General features: G+C 40.1%; 3 protein-coding genes across 3 annotated transcripts in view; 2 read left to right on the plus strand and 1 right to left on the minus strand.

Moving 5' to 3' along the window:
- Nucleotides 1–603: 603 nt before the first annotated feature.
- On the minus strand, nt 604–3,065 carry tmem203 (transmembrane protein 203). The gene is made up of 2 exons (XM_044333902.1): nt 2,835–3,065; nt 604–2,402 (listed from the first exon to the last, which is right to left on the minus strand). The coding sequence occupies exon 2, from the start codon at nt 2,133–2,135 to the stop codon at nt 1,719–1,721; it is 417 nt and encodes a 138-aa protein (XP_044189837.1). The 5' UTR covers nt 2,136–2,402; nt 2,835–3,065; the 3' UTR covers nt 604–1,718.
- Nucleotides 3,066–3,178: 113 nt separating this feature from the next.
- On the plus strand, nt 3,179–9,361 carry alad (aminolevulinate dehydratase). The gene is made up of 12 exons (XM_044333901.1): nt 3,179–3,285; nt 4,459–4,584; nt 4,789–4,839; nt 5,466–5,562; nt 5,871–6,006; nt 6,102–6,185; nt 6,843–6,931; nt 7,240–7,295; nt 7,391–7,478; nt 7,595–7,681; nt 7,835–7,964; nt 8,820–9,361. The coding sequence occupies exons 2-12, from the start codon at nt 4,466–4,468 to the stop codon at nt 8,876–8,878; spliced, it is 996 nt and encodes a 331-aa protein (XP_044189836.1). The 5' UTR covers nt 3,179–3,285; nt 4,459–4,465; the 3' UTR covers nt 8,879–9,361.
- Nucleotides 9,362–12,688: 3,327 nt separating this feature from the next.
- Nucleotides 12,689–20,028, plus strand: part of npr2 (natriuretic peptide receptor 2) — a 65,010-nt gene continuing 57,670 nt past the window's right edge. The window contains exon 1 of the mRNA XM_044334067.1: nt 12,689–13,792. Coding sequence (XP_044190002.1) covers nt 13,099–13,792 — 694 coding nt within the window. The 5' untranslated portion in view covers nt 12,689–13,098. The remainder of the gene's footprint in view (nt 13,793–20,028) is intronic.

The following is a 20,028-nucleotide window of genomic DNA, read 5'->3' on the forward strand; positions in this document are numbered from 1 at the left end:
AGTAATTTATTTTTTAACTTTAACAGTGTTTTGTGGGTGGGGTTGCGCTGGGCAATTTGAACTAATAATCCTCGAAATTTAAAATCCTGGTCTTATTGCATTACATAGCCAATTCAGAGAGCCACACCTATTTATCACATGGACAAAACATTAAATCAGATTCCACTGGTTTAAAATGATTCCATCCCTGAACATGTATACATGCCTACATATAGTGTATTTCGTGTCCTATCTTGTATATACTGTGTAGTGTATACAACCCTGATAAAAGTATCGGATATGCAGTGTGATGCATCTTTTTTTTTTTTTTTTTTTAAAGTCTGTGAGCAGATTTTCACGCTGCACTGAACTGAAAATAAAACAGCACCAGGAAACATGACATGACAGTTGAAAATAAGCTATATGATTTGGGAAAAGGTGAGTGATGAACAGGATTTGTATGAGCTAAAACATACTAGAAGAAAGAAACGTGTATGTTCCTCTACATTGTGGTTTACCACGCCCATATAAAAAGGCAGTAGCGCCTCCCTGTGGCAAAGACTCAGTGACTGACTGGACATCTCTGCCCAGACCAACTACCACTTATTTATTCACAAGACAACATTTGTTAAATGTTGATGTTTTATTTACATGTATATACAGATGTCAAAAAGGATGCGTAACAAGAACATATTAACATAAATAAGATTTTGTGAAGTTCTTTCCAGAATCAACATATACATATTACACAGAATTTCACATCAGGAATTACCTTCAAATGAGGCCTTAAATACATGCGGTGCATACACAGGATAGGATCAAAAATAGATCAATTACATTACATGTTGTACAAATAAACAGCTATTTTCAGGGAAGACGTGTGCACACAACTGACTTACTTGTGGAAAACACATTCAGTTCCTCTACTTTGGGGCGAGACTGTGAGCTGACAACAAGTTTCAGAACCAGCTTCCTGCTGTCCAGATCATTCTCACTGATGGAGTTGACAAGCTAGGCAATTTGGTGGTGGTGGTGGTATTAGTGGTGGGGGGGGGGGTGGGGAGGCATTGTGTAAGTAACACTCCCAGCAACAGGCAACAAAGTGAGACACTAGATAGTAAACTAAACAAAATTATCTGGCAAACACTTCCTCTCTGAAAAAGAAAAACAAAAAAATTGCTGAGGCAACTACTTGGGATATGTTTCCCATTAGAGCCCAAAAAGTTACTACTGCCTTAAAGTTTCAGCAGTTTATTCAGTTTCCATGTGTTGTGTGCACATGTGCATTAAAACATAACTCTGGTATAAATTTGCCTCATGGCTCCTTGTCTGCCATTGATTGCACAATGTAGAGGCACTATTATGTCCCACATACACATTTACTGCTCTGACATCCTCTCTGACTCTTTGTTGGCCAAAATGTGGATGAGGGTGTCCACTTACTTTGGGCCATACAGTGTATTTTAGCAACACACAGAGTAGATTGTCTGCTTCTGTTTGGAAATACTGCATTTTAACTTCAGCGAGCAGTGACTATTTTTGTTCATTTTTATGAAATTAGAAACACATATCTATTGTGACCTGGAACATGTGTTTTGTTTTTGTTTTAACTAGAGGTGACAATGTGCCAAAAGACAAAATTACACCATTGTTATGCTTTAAATCTCTAACGGCAGATGAAGATTGCTCTCTGCTCCTGTTTTGGTGATGTGAACGCACAACCACTGATTTGCCTCTCCTCAGTTGACACGGCACGCTCGTATCATCAGCAGCTGCAGCAGGATGAACAGCGGTGAGACGATGAGGCCAAACCACAGGTCTCTGGCTTGCTCCTGCTCCGCCAGCTTCTGGCACAGCAGTACCTCGCAAACCAGCTTCAGGCTGAGCACCGTCAGCACCCAGAGGAGCCGCAGCACTGCCAACCGCTTCTCATTCTCCTGGTAGAGCCGGATGGACACGATGGCTGTGAAATAGGTGCTGAGGCCGTCGGCAGAGAACAGAGGGACGAACACCAGCCACCAGCTCAGCGCGGGGGTGAACATGTCGGCTCGCAGAGCAACCAGCATGCTGAAGACCAGCAAAGCTAGCAGGTGAAGGAAGAGTTCAAAGGTGGCAAAGCCAAGCCATTGGACAAGTTCCCGCAGGGAGAACAACATGGCTGAGGAAGGACAGTGGGGTGTTCAACCAGGGACGGACGGACTGACTGAGGACGGCCAAGTCACGCGCTAGGCAGCCCTGGTTAGGGGTCCAAGTGCTCCAGAGTTGGGATGGAGGTGGTGGACACGCTGCTTGTGCCTGGGCAGGAATGGTGAGGTACTGCAGAGATGACCCACTTCACTCTTGGCTACATCTTCAAAATCCACCCTGAGGAGGAGGATGAATGCAGGAAGTGCTCCCAGTCTCAGGCTCTCTGGAAACCCTTCCTTATGTAGGACAAAGAATAAAACATAACATTAGAAAGGAAGACACAGATCGCTCCGTCTGACACAAGTGATAAAGAAAAACAAAGAGGCATGCACACACAATCTGTAAATTATTAAGAACTGGGCCTGAGTCACATTAGTCTGATTTCATGACGTTGTCAGTTCACCAGTTAGCCTGGTTAGCCTCAGTTTGATCCCAGCTGACTCTGGCTGATTCAGTTTAAAATGACACACAGTGTAATGCCAACGTTACAGGTCAAGTCGAGCAACAATCACATCGATGATGCAGAGATACAGAATGTAGCCGCTCCATGTACTTCAATGTTAGCTTACCACAGATAGACAGAGACGTTACAGCCCTTCTAATTACACACACAACGCAGATATAGGCTTATATAAAATGTGTTTTACTGTAATACCACACTACTGTACCTTAATAACAGTCAGGCATTTTCTCCTCCATCTAGCTGGATGCGAAACCGTCAGTACACAAGGCTAACAAGCCATTAGCATCGTAGCTTTTTTCCTCTCTGTCGACGTTTGACAAATATCGCGAGAACGGTAAACTGATGCTGTATAGTGGCCGACATGAGTACTTTTTGGAGCAGGTTGCTAATTTGCAAATCTTTCCTATTTTTTGGTTGTGTTTTTAAAGTTACACTTGTAACTGTGATATAAATATATACATTTTCTGTGACATATATATGATGATAATAACACGACAATTTCCTTTTGGAGGCTTTCTTTATTGTAAAAAAACACTCCAGTCACTAGGTGGCGGTAGTACAGCGTCGCGTCGACCGTGAACCGCCTGTCAAAACCAAAGAGGAAACACTGTCGTTTGACTGAAGTGCAGAGAAGTGTGCTGCTCTAATCTGCACAGGTAAGTAATTTACAGTCTCTATTTAACTTACTCATCATTCAGTCTCTATTCAGTCTCTATGCAGTGTTTATTCATGTTTTTTTAAAATTGTTTGGGGACTGTTTCTTCAACACTACATAGTTAGTACGAAGACATTTTCTCGATCAAGGTGACAAATATACTTAGAGCCTGCTCTGGTAAAATAGCATACAAGAGCAAACTGGCGGTGAAAAACGTCAAAAAAACACGCACGTCCTTGTTAAAAAGCAATTGCAGCGACTATTAGCATCGTGTTTCCAGCTATGAAGAATTAGAGCTCACAGTTCATTGAACAGACACATGGCATGTTATCTTAAATCTGCAGTTTAGTTTTTTCTATTGGCCACTTTGCTTCACATCAGAGGTCAAATATTTTTGGAAATTAGATATAACTACCTCAGGCAGGGTAATATGTTTGCATTACAGCTCCTAATATCATAACATGGTTGTTGTAAGTGATGTGATGTTGTGTAGTATCCTACTGTTAGTAATAGTAGATATGGAAAAAGTGAATAAAAAAGTCACACATAAAATAATCAAACTAATGTTAAAAGCAATGAATTGTGTTCTACATGAATTATAAAGAAATCAAACTGTTTATATATATATGTGCAAAAAATTTTTTAATTAGAGCTTGCCTTGCCTATCTATCTATCTATCTATATATATATATATAATGTAACATTTTTATATATATAAATGATAATATGAAGAGATATCATCTTTATATATTTACTGACATCTAATGTCTGCATTATAGTACTGATCTCCTAGTCCTGTGGTCCGTAATAAAGAATGTATTCATTATTCAAGAAAGTCATGCTTGTCCTGCTGTGAAAAAAATGTAGAGGAATTTTACATAAAGGGCACTCAAGCTCATGTATGGAGAAGAAGTTTTCTCCATTAAGATTAAAGGTTCTAACTTAATAAAAGTGTGAAAACCTGCAGCCTGCTGACTCATCAGCGAGGCAGAGCCTAGCTGCTGTTTGGAGAAGCAACATCACGCATGCTTGGTCAGTTTTAACGGTGACTGAGCTGAGATGAAGCACAATAGTGCGAGCTCGGTATTTTTGCTCTGCTCATAAACTAAAGAAAAACCAGAACCTGACCTGCTTTCTGTCCCCTGTTTCTCTGTGTTGTCACTCTCCATCTCAGGGTAAAGATGCAGACACCTGCGGAGTCAATCATCCACAGTGGTTATTTCCACCCGACACTCCGATACTGGCAGACCTGCATCACCGATTTAAGACCTGACAATCTCATCTACCCGATTTTCATCACGTAAATGACATTTCTTTGTTTCCTGCAAGTGAAGTTACAGTCACATAAACGGGCAGATAAAACAAGTGTATAGTAGATTCTTATGACTTGGGACTTATATCATTTGACTACGTTTTGTCATGAGAAGTGGAGTACACAATATTTGTGACTTTAAGACTCGGATGGACTTGATCTAACTCGTTTCTTTGTCACTGTCTCCTACAGAGACAGTGCAGATGCAGTGGAGCCCATCGGTAGCCTGCCGGGACAGGCCAGGTATGAGTAAAAGCAACAAATTATCTTATCATAGTTAATGATGAGCCATTTCATAACTGTAAACTATCAGATTCAAATCTTCACAACCATCTCATAACTGTTAGCTATCAAGTTCAAATCTTCAAAACAACAGGGCATCTGTTTTTCTATCCAACTTACAGCTTCAGTTTCTGCTCATAAAGGAAACTAAATGGTGCACTGGGATGACTCTGGTGCTCATTTAAACAAAAAGACACACAGTGTTACCCTGCAGCTGTGAACACACTGATGTCAAGGGTGTTATCTTTTAGATAAAAGCAGTCAGGCAGGGTGGACCGACTGCCAACCACTGGACCTAGAACAAGATAAGAGAAGAATCCGTTAGACTTTTATTCCTCACTCGACAAAACCAAACTGCAACCCCATCTTTACATTTTGTGTTCTGCTGACTTACAAGATACAGACCTTGAATTTCCTGTTTTGAAATTTTGTGTCAATATTCCTAATAATAAAATGTAATTTCCCTGATATTTTGTGGTACTTTTTTTCCTTGAATAAAACAAGGATGATGGTTTTCACTGGCTTTCCTTTATAGACCCCTTTGTGTTTTCATATTGCATCATTATCATGTGTTTTCCCATCAATAGATATGGGGTGAACAAGCTGGAGGGAATGTTGAAGCCGCTTGTGGAGAACGGCTTGAAATGTGTGCTGATTTTTGGTGTCCCTGCAAAAATAGCAAAGGTACGTAAAACCAAAAGAGAGAAGAGGACATGATAACTTAACTCATACTGAAAACCATTGCTTTCCCTCAACATTCATTATTAAGCAGCAGGTAGATAAAACAGTAGTAGGATTGAGTGTTTGCAGTTTTTTAATTCATCCAGTCCCTGTGAATTTAATATATTTTAATCCTGACGTGTTCAACTATCATATATGGGTGAAATGTTGGGGGGGTGAACATACTGTTAGCCATGTAATATAGATAATCTACACACATGTTTAAATACAAAATATGAGCATGAAAATAAGCGTGATCTTTGTGTTTTTAGGATGAGAGAGGTTCGGGTGCAGACACAGATGACACGCCAGCCGTTCTGGCCGTGAAGAAGATCAGATCTTTGTTCCCGGAGCTGCTGGTGGCGTGTGACGTCTGCTTGTGTCCCTACACATCACATGGACACTGTGGTCAGTGTCTCCTCATATGAATGACATTCAAAGAGCAGCATGACGGAACATACTCGGGTTTTATTACAAATGTTGTTTCCTGTTTTCTCTTCCAGGTATCCTGAACGAGGACGGTACTCTGAACAATGACGCCAGCTGCCTGCGCTTGGCAGAGGTGTCGCTGGCCTACGCCCGGGCTGGTAATCCTTCTTTCTCATTTTTCAGCAGTGTTTCTATTTTTGGAGCCTTAGAAACATGAAGCATTACTCTTCTCTTTCCTCAGGGTGCCTCTCTTCTTGATTTTAATGATCTATTAAAATTAGGGATGCAACAATTAAAAAAAAGTATTTACTTATTTATTTACTGAGCCTGATCATCAGATATTTTCTTTCATCCATATTGGTTGATACAGAGATTGATATGTGTTTTGTTTAAGAACATTTGTGAAAAACAAGCATCTTAATTTTAGTGTATTTGTATTTATAATTTGAAAGTTTAACCTCACAGAGCCAGAGCTACCATGGGATTTTGGGGTGTTTAACAGCTGGGGGCGTTATTTTACATTTTTAATTCTACATTAAAAAAAAAACCAAACTTTTTAGACCCCATATTTCATATTCGACTACTTTAAGAACCATGAAAATAAAATAGATGAAAATCAGTAAATAGAATTTGCAGAAAATATAATTACACAGTTAACGGAATAAATCAAGACTTTACGATATGTAAAATCTCCACAGTAATGCCAATTCCACATTCACCATCACATTCATGAATGGACTTTCAGAAGTCTGTAAAGCTGATTATTATTATTGGATAACGACTGACAATATACTGCTGCTGCTGTTGTTCTTCAGGCTGTCACATCATCGCTCCCTCTGATATGATGGATGGAAGAATCAGAGCCATAAAACAAGCACTCATATCCAATGGTTTGGGAAACAAGGTAATTTCGAAGACAGTTTGAAGAGAGATACTTGTGCAACATGTACAAACTATAAAATCATGCACACTGTACCTCAAAGGAAGTGATCAGTGTCTTAAAAATGCAGGCATGTGTTAGCCTGTCTCAACCCTCTCTGTGGCCCTCAACCTGAGGCCCAATTGTTCTTACTGAGGATGTAAATCTTTAAAAACAAGTCTCAAATATATAGTTTAATTTTTTTTCATTTGCTTCTGAAAGGTTGTAAATGTAAGAGAATGTTTTTAAAATGAGTTTCTCAACATTTGTTTCTCTTTATTTTCTTACTCCAGGTTTCAGTGCTGAGCTACAGTGCAAAGTTTGCCTCTTGTTACTACGGTCCTTTCAGGTACGTAGACGCTCCAGGATCAGGTGTTCACAGATCAGTGGAATTGTCCGTTGAAGTGAGAATAGGCTGAAGTTCTCTGCTGTGTTTGTATGCAGAGATGCTGCACAGTCCAAGCCTGCGTTTGGGGACAGACGCTGCTATCAGCTGCCACCCGGAGCGAGAGGACTCGCCATTCGAGCTGTGGTAAGTCAATTTGTGTGTGTGTGTGTGTGTGTGTGTGTGTGTGTGTGTGTGTATTTGGGATGCAGGTGTCGTATTGAAGCAGATGTAGGAGGTCTCAGTGTTGCTCTGTGCCGCAGGAGCGAGATGTGAGAGAAGGAGCTGATATGCTGATGGTGAAACCAGGTCTGCCGTATCTGGACATTGTGAGAGAAGTCAAGGACAAGGTCTGTAAATATATCGATTTCTACTGATCCAAGGCAATTAAAGAATAGTGCTGCATTTTGGGAGAGATGCTCAATTTCTGTGAAACTCATCATACTGATGAGAAAAGTGTCCATGTCATGATGAATCTCTTTTCCTCTCGTGTCTCTCCTCAGTTCCCCACTCACCCTCTGGCTGTGTACAACGTGTCGGGGGAGTTTGCCATGATATGGCACGGAGCGCAGGCTGGAGCTTTCGACCTCAAAGCTGCTGTGATGGAGGCCATGACAGCCTTCCGCAGGGCAGGTGAGAGGGTTTAATGCTCGGATCACCTGAACATAGACCAGGTCCACATTTGATGACACATTTCTCTCCATTTTGGATGTCAGTCAACATTAAGTTAGAGTGGATAAAGCTGCACGGGGAAAACAAAAGCTTTTAGAAAATAATGCCTGGTCATGGTCCGGTGCTGTGCGGCAGTAAAGTTAAAAAGGCAACTTCCTGTCACCTCCATCAATCATAAAATACTGGTTTGATGATTTGGTTGACATCTTAGCACAGCAATGCAAGAGTCACTGTATGTAGGAGTATGTAAGAGATCACTTTTTTTATACTTGATCAGTTGTCTCACAACAAAAATAGGAAAAACATGTAAATGAAAGCAACAAAAAGCTTGAATTTGTCTGTATTAAAACAGTATATACACAGTGTATACACAGTGGGGGACAGAACAGAGGTTTAACTCAACCAGAGCTGTCTGTCCCACTGCCTACAAGATACTGGCTGTGATGCAAAATTTATTTTGGATGAAGAAGAAGATATCTAGAAATGTTCCTGTTCTTCTGATATGTCACTGTGGATTAAGATAACTAGAAATACAACCTGAAAACACTAGTGTGGACATCCTCTTATGCTTTCCACTCAGAACTGGACACATGGATGGACGGTTAAGTGAACTAGAGTATATCTGCAGTTTACCTATTTTGACTTAGACCACATTTGTGCATTTAAAGTAAATATTTGTGGATGTTTTTAGCACCATTTTGTTCCAAACACAGATCTATATCAATGTAAGTTACTGTCACTACCAATCAGGATAATCGTCAGAGTTCAGCCATGCGTGTGATTTGATTAATCAGGTTTCCTCGCTTTCCGTTGCAGGCGCTGACATCATCATCACCTACTACACACCCCAGCTGCTCAACTGGCTGAAGGAGTGAAGAACGAAGATCTGAGGCCAGAGGACGGACGGTCAGACAAACGGACCAACAGACAGACGCCTTTTAAGACTACAAACCTGCTGTTGACTCAGTCATGCTAACGAAGGGTGTTAGAGGAGATAAAAGTTACGAAAACAAGCCTCTATTTTCCTGTTTTTGTTCCGTACTGTGATAACACCTGCACATGTTAACCAGTGCATCAGGTTTATTTGCTGCAGCAGATATTTTTTTAAAGCTTTTGAAGGGCTACTAAGGAGCTGACCACTGAGGATGTAAGAGTTAAGTATGATGTTGTTTTCTTGTGGGTGTCATAGCATTAAATCAAGTCAGTCATCTCTTCACTAATGTGATTATAGAATGTATATTTGTATGAATTATGGCTACACAAATGTCTGATATATCTGTGACTCAGCTAAAGCACTGTTCTCCCCCAACAAGCTTCTATTAACCAGAGGAAATAAAACCCTTCATTGAGAGCTACAAGCGTGTGTTTGTATATTATTTAAGGTTGAGTAATGAGCCGCATATATCACAACTTTACCAACACTGTAAAGTTTTCAGCACAGAGCGGCAGTTTGGCAGTCTGAATTTCATTTGGTGGGGAGTTAAATGGATCTTGACTGATACTCCTCCTGTTATTAAACACCAACATAAAACTCTTTGCTGCTTTACCAGTACAGAGCAGAAAGGAAATTTAATTTCCTGTTTGTGTGCACGCTGGTTTAGCGCCATCTCAAGTTGTATAAAGTCAGATGTTGCTCTTTTATTGACCGAATCGCTGTACAGCTTACATCACACACACACACACACATACACACAAAATCACTCTTACAAATTGATTAGGATTTCTGTAATTATGTAATAATGTAGACATACATATTTAATGATTAGAATTTAAATGTTACGTAAGGAGCACAACTTCAAATATATTGACAGTGCTATTTTCAGAAACTTTTACATTACAATTTCTTGTACTTACATTTTATTCTTAATAAAGTCATGAAATATAACTTCAATACACAAATGGCTGATATTTACTCACCATCTTGTATATTAATACCTCATTTAAGATCTCATTTAAACATTAAGAGAATAGCAAACTAATTCTAGTATCTCCTGGTAGACAGAATATGTAACTGTGCAACACATCTCTTTGTCAATTTCTGTGTGTTTTTGGTGCATGGTTACATCCGGTCAGTGTAAAGTTATAATACTGGATGCAAATGTTATAGGATGTGACCTCTGACCTCCCGCTACATGTTGAGATTATTATTTCTTATTATTTTTAGCCATATTACATGACTTTAGGGAGAGGTGAGGTTGACATTTGTGGCTTTGAGTGAAATGTCTTGATAGCTATTGGATAGATAGCCATGACGTTCATTTTTGTCATTCATTTTTTTCCCTCCTTCCTGTGTGGGTGATGGCGATCGCAGCTGGGCAGAAAATAAAATATGTTCAGCAGCAATCAGCAGCGTCTGAGCACACAGAGACATCTTAATTGGATACATGTCACTGAATACTGCAGGAAACATCCTTTTTTTTTTTACAACAAGGACGAGTGTAATGTTTCAACTAAGTGTTAATAATAATAAGTTTAATATGTTAAAGTCAATTCTAATTATAAAGATGATAAGGTGACCTGGAGGAAGAGATGATGGTTAGATTTCCAGCACTGAGCAAGGCACTGACCCCCCAAACTGACCTCTCTGAGAAAATGCATGTTCACAGACTGTGTGTGTTACTAGGGAGAGATGTGAAGACTCATGTCAGTTGCCTGTGCATTTCACTAATAACATTCTGTATGTCTATCACACCACACAAGTAAAATGTTGGAAAAGCCACACACTTGTAACTCCAAGGAATTTCTTTTAGCCAAGTATCCTGGAGAAGGCAGTTTGATCTTCATCTGTTAAAAGGAATTCATCTGTGTTAAGTGTGCAGCTTTTCCGCTTTTATTAATTTATTTTTTTTTTAATGTTGGCCTTGTGTGCATTTTCCCATTTTTTAAAAATAACTTTTTTTTTTTTTTTTACTTTAGAGCAGTGGTTCCAAATCTTTTTGGCCTGTGACCTCTTAAAGTGAAGCAATGTTTACTTATGAGCCCTCATCACTGGTTAGTGTGGACATAAGAGGTTTTTCTTTCTCAGGTTGTTACATTTAAGGAATTTATAAGATCCCAGAGAAGTGAAAATATCCAATATTATTATTTTTTTTGATGCAAAAAGACAAAAGTCAGAAAAAAATGAGTTTTATCTATCAGCAGACTCTTGAAATTTGCTTGAGTTGTGCAGTTCATCACGATAAACATCTAGTCTGCATTCTTTTTTGTCAGTGTTACATTATTAACAAGAAAAACATGATTCTAACACTCAATTACAAGCCATGACACAGCAGGAAAAGCTCAGGTGTAAATCATAAAATGAATGATGGCTGAATTCCATTTAGCTGCTTCAGTTTCAGGGTCTTGTTAAGCATGTTTGATCACTGACACCTTATCACTGGCGTAGTTGTGCATTTGAATAGAACGAAGTCATCATTAATGTTATTAGTAACACCTGCGCTTTCAATGACACAATGCCTGCTGTGAGGAAGGACTATTATAATAAAACTGATAATAACTCTTGTTCAGGTCAGTCTGGAAATACTGGGTGACAAATTTGGCAGAGCCTAAGGAATGTATCAATTTGTAAACGTCTAGTAGTAAATTATGTGTCACTGTTTTACACTGTTACATTTTCACAGATTTTGCGCCAAACTAGATGAACGTAATTACTTTAAATGCACCAATGTGGTCTAAGTCAAAATAGGTTACACTAATTCATGCAACCATCCATCTGTGTGTCCAGCTCTGACGAGAAGAGCAGAATTGCAACTTCATGAAACTATTTTTTTTCTATATTTTTGGGGAGTTGGTCTTGAAGAAGTTAAATTTCAAATACTAAAATACATCGAATCAGAAATACAAAAATCCGCCTATAAGATCCCTGTCAAACTGATGCTGAAGCCTGATTGGCTGGATTCAATCTGAATCAGGTACTAATGTTAAATGTGAAATTTTCCAAGTGAATCAGACTTGATCTTAGTTATGACCATTTAAAGTATAAATCAATAATCAAATCACAAGATGTGATGTTAATTTTGCCTTTATCCATAATCCAAGGCGAGTATGAGGTGACACTATGCATGTCAATGTAATGAATATAAAGACTGTTCAACAGGTATCCTCTTATCAACTAACTAACTGACACTTCAAATCTGTTATAAACCTATAAAATCCAACCTGTTAATACCTGGTGACAATTGCTAAAAAAAACTCCCCATTAAATCCATTAAAAGCTACACGTGCTTGGACGCCTAAAAGAATTCCTACTTGCTCAGCAGTAATTACTCACTAGACTGTAAAACTTTCCTGGGTGTTGAATGACAGGCAGGGGGCGACTCACGCCTGTTTTGAGGTCTATTCATACACTGCAAAAAAAATGGGCATATTAAATCTTTTAACAAATAATCCAGTCTGTCATATGTCGTACTTTGCTTTACAGCCTCATTTTTCATAAAAAACATGCAACGTGTTTCCATTCCCAAACGTGTTCCTCTTCTTCTCAATGTAGTTTAATTTGTGAGTTTTGTTCAAACAACTGTGAGTCACTATCTGCCTTGATTTGTAAGAAGACAGAATAAAACAGATCTCTACTTTAATAAGAAGATTAAAATAATTATGACCTACACATAAATCACCCCAATTCTCTGAAAACACTTCATTATTTACCTAAAGTAAAATAATAATTTGAGACTCAATAGTGATTTACTGACAGGGCAAGAAGCACACACTTCTTGCAGTGTGTGACGTGTGGGGGCCGAGCAGAGGGCTGCTCTGATTTAAGTTGCAGTCATCTGGATGGATGTTATCACTGTCGGAGAGGCTATCACCGTGAAGACCGCGCTGCGCTGGAAAAGTCGGTCTTGGGAAGTACAAGAACTTAATTTAACGTGGAATTACGCAGCAGAGATGCATGGCACAGCCCGGCTGGCACGACAGGATGATGGCTTTACCGACTTTGTTTGACTTTTGAGAGAGAGAGAAGGAAAGAGTGAGGGAGACGGATACTTATGGTTTGGTGTCAGGGTGCCACAGCCGGCCGTGTCTCCTCTCCAAACGGTGCGCACTCGGTGGCCGTACTTTACTCTCTGGGACTTCCAAGCGGCTAGGGCGCAAAATGGGATGCAGAAGCGCGTTGGGATGCTGCCTCTTCGCGGCGCTGTCCTGCTGCCTCCTCCCCGGTTGCAGAGGCAACATAACCGTGGCGGTGATGCTCCCGGACAACCACGTCAAGTATCCATGGGCTCTGCCGCGCGTCTTCCCGGCCATCCTCATGGCGCACGAGGACCTGCACAGCAAACACGGGCTACTGATCGGCCGCTCCATCAACATCCTGAACTACAGCACTGAGGACCCGGCCGCAGGCTCGTGCGCCGAGAGCCGTGCGCAGGTGGTGGCCGTGGACGCCAAACTTTACGTCCGCCCGGACGCTTTCTTCGGACCCGGGTGCGTGTACCCACTCGCCTCCGTGGGGCGTTTCGCGTCCCACTGGAAACTCCCGCTGATCACAGCCGGAGGAAACGCGTACGGCTTCGACAGGCGGGATGAGTACCGGACCATCGTGCGCAGCGGGCCGTCCACCACCAAGCTGGGGGACTTTGCCAACGTCCTGCACACGCACTTCAACTGGACGTCCCGGGCCCTGGTGACCTTCCACGACCTGCGGCACGACGACCGGCCGCACTACTTCCTCACGGAGGGGATCTTCCTGAACCTGAAGGAGATGAACATCACGGTGGATGCCGAGCCGTACGACGACGACCTCATGGAGTACAAGAACGTCATCGGTGCCATGAGGGAACGCGGGAGAAGTAAGTTCACGCTGAAGGAAAAAGTGTGATTTTAAGTTTTAAATCCTGAAACAATCAAATGCGCGCATCGAACAAAACCTACAGCTTAGATATCACCTCCAAAAATAACTTGTAGTGTTTCTGATCAAATTTGAACAAGAGAAATCTTTGTGTGAGCTGTTTTTGTACCTTGTCTCTGAAGCAATGCTGACTTTATCTTGACATGAAACAGATCACCGGCTGGTGACTGTAAAGATTTCAGTGGATGGAGAAGGAAATTTCCTGTGAGCGGTTTATGTGCGTTGGAAACAATTTAGTTAAATTGTCTCACACCAGTCGTCTGCTGGCAGAAATCTTTTTTGTTTCTTGTTTGACCTTTTAAATGGCCTGAGTGCATCATTTGGTCTGAGGGAGAATATTTAAAAATACATGGGGTTTTTTTTCATTTATTTATTTGGAGAATTAATTTGAGGTGTTTTACTACAATCCTTGAATGGGAGACTCCACTTTTATAGAATGAGGTCACAGTGACCTCATTTTTTTCCCTCAGCAGATACACACAGAGGTGGACTGGAATAGGTGCAGGGAAGGAAAGGCCTGTTTATTCCGGAGTTATTACAGAGGAATGTTTAGGCTGTGGGCAGTCTGCTGCTGCTGCTGCTGCTGCTGCTGCTGGTTTATTGCCTGCGGTGGACCACCACCTGCGTTTTTAAAGAGAGAGACACGGAGGTTGTGATCAAATGACTGACCTCCCTGCCAAAAACATGCCTTGTGTGTGTGTTGTTCACTTTGTGCTTTCTTGTTGCTGCTGCTGCTGCTCATTCACTTGTAATGAAAAATCTGGTCAGTCGGTGCAAACTTTGTTCAAACTCACAAAACTTTATTTCAAAATTTCCAAAGAAATATGTCAGGCAGGATTTGGGGGAGAAATGTGTATTAAATGATGCACAAGATATCTAGAATATTTCCATCTGATGGAATGATGCAGCCATAAAAACATGGAGTCTTGGGTTTGAATATTTAACTCAGTGGAAACATCATATTGCTTCACTGGAGAACTGGAACAAGATGATACAGAATATATATGATGCATGCTGTCAGCAGTGTGGAACAAGATGATTTTCAAACCTTTAAGCTACTGAAGGGGTAATAAAAAAAGGTTGGGGGGGGACAAAATGTTTAATACAATAATTAATATGTATTTCCTCAAGTTTCAATAGAGTCATTTGGTTGTTAACACATGAGAATCACATTCTTTTTTTTCAACGAAGTGTAAATCCCTCGGTACAGAGGCTGTTAAATCAGTCGTCACTGTTCTCGCCTTCAGTTTAATTAACTGGAAACATTTTGAGGCTGACTTAATCATCGCTGCTGTTGTGAAAAGTTATGTGTGACTGGATTATGGCTTGTGCACGCTGGCAGCTGCACGTGTGCTGGTGTCGGTCTGTAGCCTGAGACTGTGTGGTGCATTAGGAAAGACGCAAGTTCACAAACTAAACCGAGCACAATTAATTCTGTGTCTATTTCTAGTAGAGATCCATTCATAAAGGTTGAAACGTTGTAACTAATGACTTTATTATTGTTCATAAATAATTTATTACTACTTTATGGATCAGTCATAATCTTTGACAGGATCAACTTTTGGGTTGGCATGTTTTGAAAAGTCTCTTATCATTTTCATTTGGTAATAATGCATTTATAAATGTTAGTAATCCAGCAATAGTTCAAACCTTGCTTTCTTCTTGAGAGTGAGATGAGAAGACTGAGCTCAACTTCACATTAAGTATGGAGGTGCTGTCAGGACAGGGTTAGCTGAGCATTAACACTGGAGTCAGGGGGAAACAGCTAGCCTGGCTTTGTCCAAAGTTTAAAAAATATTCATAGCAACACCTCATTTTGAGCGTAAAATCTGACTGAATGTGCAAAGTGGCCAGCAACTGCAGCTGTCTAATGAAAGTATGGGGAAAAGTACAAAATTTCCCTCTGAAATGCAGTGGAGGAAAGGCGACTAAACAAAGTATAACAAAATTGTATTTAACTACAGGTTCCGTAAATGTGCTTAGTCACCTCCCACCTTTGCTCTCTGTTACCTATCTCACACACAGTAATGTGAATCTAATGTTTTTCTTAAACTTGATTGCTTCAGAGTCAGCATTCAGCGATGCATGGCTGACCCTGATATTCATCTATAGTGCATGGGTGTGTTGCAAAATATGTATCTCCCTTTCCTGGGAAAGTTTGCAGGGAATAATTTTTGGAACCAGCTCAACATCTCAAAGCAAAGTCTGTTTCCAACCAGTAAATCTTTGAGTATTATGGTTTCTGGCACTGCGAAACAAACGGAGTTACGTATGTTTGAAACATTTTAACCTGTTACAGTTACAGTAACAGTTTCAACAAATAATGGACTAAATACAGAGTACCATAATTAAATAATAATTAAAGGGTGGTACAGCAGCAGGGAAAGAGGTCAAAGGTGCAAACCACCAAACCCCCCCCTTTATGGACCTGCGCAGTGAGCTGGAGGTCACGGAAGCTAATGGTTTTGTCGGGGCTTGTCCTGGCTTGGCATTCAGCTCACTTTTATCCCAGCAGATAACCTCCAGGCTATCAGCTCTGTAAAGTCACCCGGCTGCCGACTGGGTTCAAAAGGCAAGAGGCTGAACTGAGGTGGGAAGAAAAACTGGAGCTTTTAACGTGAAGCTTTGCATCATTTGAGCTTTGACAGCTGACCGAGTGATTGCATGTAGTTACAGAGTTAAACACCCCTCTGAACACCACCTCTCATTCCCCAAATTCCTCATTTTAATACCTGGCAAATGCAGATGTGAGAAACAAGCAAGTAGACTTCCTCAGGTTTTGAGGAACTAATACCTTAATTGAGTGTTTTCTATTATGTGAGACTTTCTAGTATTCCTCCAAAGAAAAGTATTGTGGATTTAACTCCTTCTCACAGCTTTGTGGATTCAGATTGAACATTAGATAAGCTGATTACCAAATAGTCAAACTGCCAGAATCCAGGCTCTAAAAGTCCCTGGTTCACTTCATGCCAATGTGTTTTGGTAGTTTGATATTAACTAATAGGAGTCCTGAATTATTACCTAATTTTGTGGTACTGTCTTGTAGATTGCCTGATTCCAGACTTCTGAATCGCAGCACACATCTATGATTTGTTCAGCGACTGAAATCAGTCTGGTGTTGTTATCATTGAAAAACAATCAAGCCAATCACAGCGTTGTAGGCAGGATTAAGACATTATCTTTCTGTGCCAGAGCCAGAAATATGGTAACAGAAACACTGGCACGATAATTGTGACAACTGTGACTGAGATTATGCGGGTTGTTGCAAATCGGCAGAAATAACTCTTTTCACTGTGAACAGTTAACTGCTCCGAGTGATTGTTACCACAGCCGCTGTGGGACAGATACGGGACATGCTACTGATAGATTAGAGCAAAACAAAATTAAGCATTTTAGACGTTAAAGGATGGATTGACAATTTTTCAAATCTGTCCTAAAACAACAGTCAGGAGCCCAAATGAACACTGAAACATGTTTTTCTTGCTGTTATCATTCCTCCTGTTCATACTGACCATTAAGATCCATTCATAATGCACTTACAATGTTAGTGATGGGGAACAAAATCCACAGTCTTCCCTCTGTGCAAAAACGTCTTTAAACGTTTATCTGAAGCTAATTTGAAGCAGTCTTTTTAGTGCCAAAATCCTCTTTTTGTTACTGTACTTCCACCGCAGCTCAACAGGGAAACACTGTCCAAGGAAACACAAAGAGGGAATTTGATGCTAAAAAGACAGTAAATGTGGCAGATATCCACTTGATATGACTAACTCAAACTGCTGAAGCCTCATATAAGCTTCAGATTAACTTTTAATTGCATTTTTGCACAAAATGACTGTGTGGACGCACTGTGGATTTTGGCTCCCATCACTTGCATTGAAAGCACATTTGAAGGGGATCTTTTAATAGCCAGTATGAACAGGAGGAATGATTACAGTGACGAAACCCTCTTTCACTGGTCATATGGACAACTGACTGTTGTTTTAAGACACACTTAAAAAACTGTGAACCTGTCCTTTAAGTGTTTTAGACCATTTTCTCATCCAATAGAGAAGCATGTGACCTTTCAACTGATCTTAACACGTGAAAGTTTCATTTACACCTGCTATTAACATGTGATCTGTATCTGGATACATTATCTGGATAATGCCATCTGATCCTGGTATCAATAAACATTTTTGTTAATTTAGTTTTGCCCACTTTGTGATCAGATCTCAACATGCAGATTTTTCAGGTGGGACTGGCAGACTTAACAGTCGTGGCACCTCCCAAATCAAGAGAAGCAATGTCATTCAAGACTGACTGCCTCCAAATGTTGTCTGGCGGATTCAATCGCCTTCTGATCTGAATGCGTTCTACAGTCGTTTACACCTTTGAACGGTTTACATGCGTTTTTCCTTATCCAGATGACATATCCAGATACAGATTTTAATGACCAGTGTAAATGTCTCCAGTTTAGGGGATTTTCATTTTCATAACACTGAGACCATTCTTCACACTCAAGAACATTAGTTATTTTTAAATGAATGCAGCCTTCTTTCTTATACTGGAATATTTTTTAAGTTAAAAGGTCAGTTCACCCAAATAACCACCCTTTTTTTCACTTAGCTCTAATGGTATCTGCACCATCGCTATTAACAGTTTTCTCTCACAGACCACTTTCTGCTGAAGAAATCGTCCCTGTAAAAACTGTTCACAGCATGTTCTGTGGACTATGTTGAGCAACAGGGACTATATATTAGTTTTGAATATTCTTTATGTCATTTTTCAGTGCTTTGAGCAGCACAAGTGAAAACCCGCAGAAATCTTAGACACAGATATGTCAAAACTTGGACAAATTAATATTTGGAATAAAACCCAAAATTATCTGCATGGCTATGTGTGTGTTTTTTTTAAATATTTTATTTGGGTGAACAGACCCTTTAGGTAAAAGTTTCAAGCCTCTCCTCCACTGAAAGCAGTACTCTCAACATTGTGACTATACTCCAACTCCCATCACATTGCCCAGTCACACTCTCGCCTGGATGCTTCTCAGTCCATTAATGACACACGAGGGAAAATTTCATCTGTGTGAGTGGAAGAATACATCAGGCCGTGTTGCACGTACTTTTTGGAGTACATATGCCAGTGGTTTGTAGCTCCCAGTGAGCGATGAAAAGAGTGTCTCTTCACAATGAAGCTCAGGGAGCGCCTCGGTGTAATTACAGAAATCCTATTTCCTGTGAAAACACTTTCAGGAGTCAACAATCGCAGATGTGGCGTATTGCTTCTTCAGTGTTCTCTAGTTTTCTATATAAAGGAATGCCACAGAGGAAAAGCTATAAGTCATCTATTTTACAACAGAGTCGTACATGGCCCCCAGACAGATTAGAGCATGAAAAAAAGAAACAAAGAGTTGGAGGATAATCTTCTCTGACAAAAGATTGAGCTACAAGACAAATATGACACAGAGTCATGTTAGAAAATCCAGCATAATCCAATCGAAAAAGGGACAAAAACACTTGTAATTGGCCCACTCTCTGTTTTTTGTGCATTTGTATAGAGCCATCTAAAACAGTGAAATGTCCAAATTTGCAAACCAAACACAGTGTAATTAAGAGTCTGAATTATGACAGCGAACATTACAAATTTACAGGAGAGTGACTTGTTTTCACTGGTTAAAGCTTCGCAGTTACACACTAATGCACATGATAAATGTAAGGACTAATACAGGACTTCACATGAGAAGTGAGATTTTTCCAGCACTTTCCAGCACAAGTCAGCTTGTCTCAAGGCTTTGTTATAATCAGGTGTCATTTACTTGATACTAGTTGACAAATCTGCCTTTTTTGTCTGTTTCAAGACATTGACGTTCATTTGAGAACATCCGCCAAGGCTGCTTTAATGTCTATATGTGTTTTAACAATAGAAAATGTTTAAAAAAAAAAAAAAATCTGCATTTGGATATGCTTCAAAATATGCATTAGTGACAGAAAATCACCGGGCATACATTATTTGTTTTAATTCAAGTGAGAGCAGCAGTTCATGAGAAAGTAGCAAATATGTTTAAAAATACCCTATCTTGCAATGTTGAGAAATCCTGGATCCTCCCCAAACATGAATCACTTGTTCTTTGGCTCAACTTTCCATCAAGTCAGTCAACAGGTTTTTGAGATATCCTGCTAACTATCAGACAGAACA

Source organism: Thunnus albacares, chromosome 18 (assembly GCF_914725855.1).
Source record: "Thunnus albacares chromosome 18, fThuAlb1.1, whole genome shotgun sequence".
NCBI lineage: Eukaryota > Metazoa > Chordata > Actinopteri > Scombriformes > Scombridae > Thunnus > Thunnus albacares.

Coding starts and splice junctions, on each gene's coding strand:
- tmem203 (XM_044333902.1), bottom strand. CDS start 2,135: ATGTTGTTCTCCCTGCGGGAACTTGTCCAATGGCTTGGCTTTGCCACC.
- alad (XM_044333901.1), top strand. CDS start 4,466: ATGCAGACACCTGCGGAGTCAATCATCCACAGTGGTTATTTCCACCCG. Junction 6,007..6,101: donor CACATCACATGGACACTGTG/GTCAGTGTCTCC, acceptor TTTCTCTTCCAG/GTATCCTGAACGAGGACGGT. Junction 7,296..7,390: donor TGTTACTACGGTCCTTTCAG/GTACGTAGACGC, acceptor GTTTGTATGCAG/AGATGCTGCACAGTCCAAGC.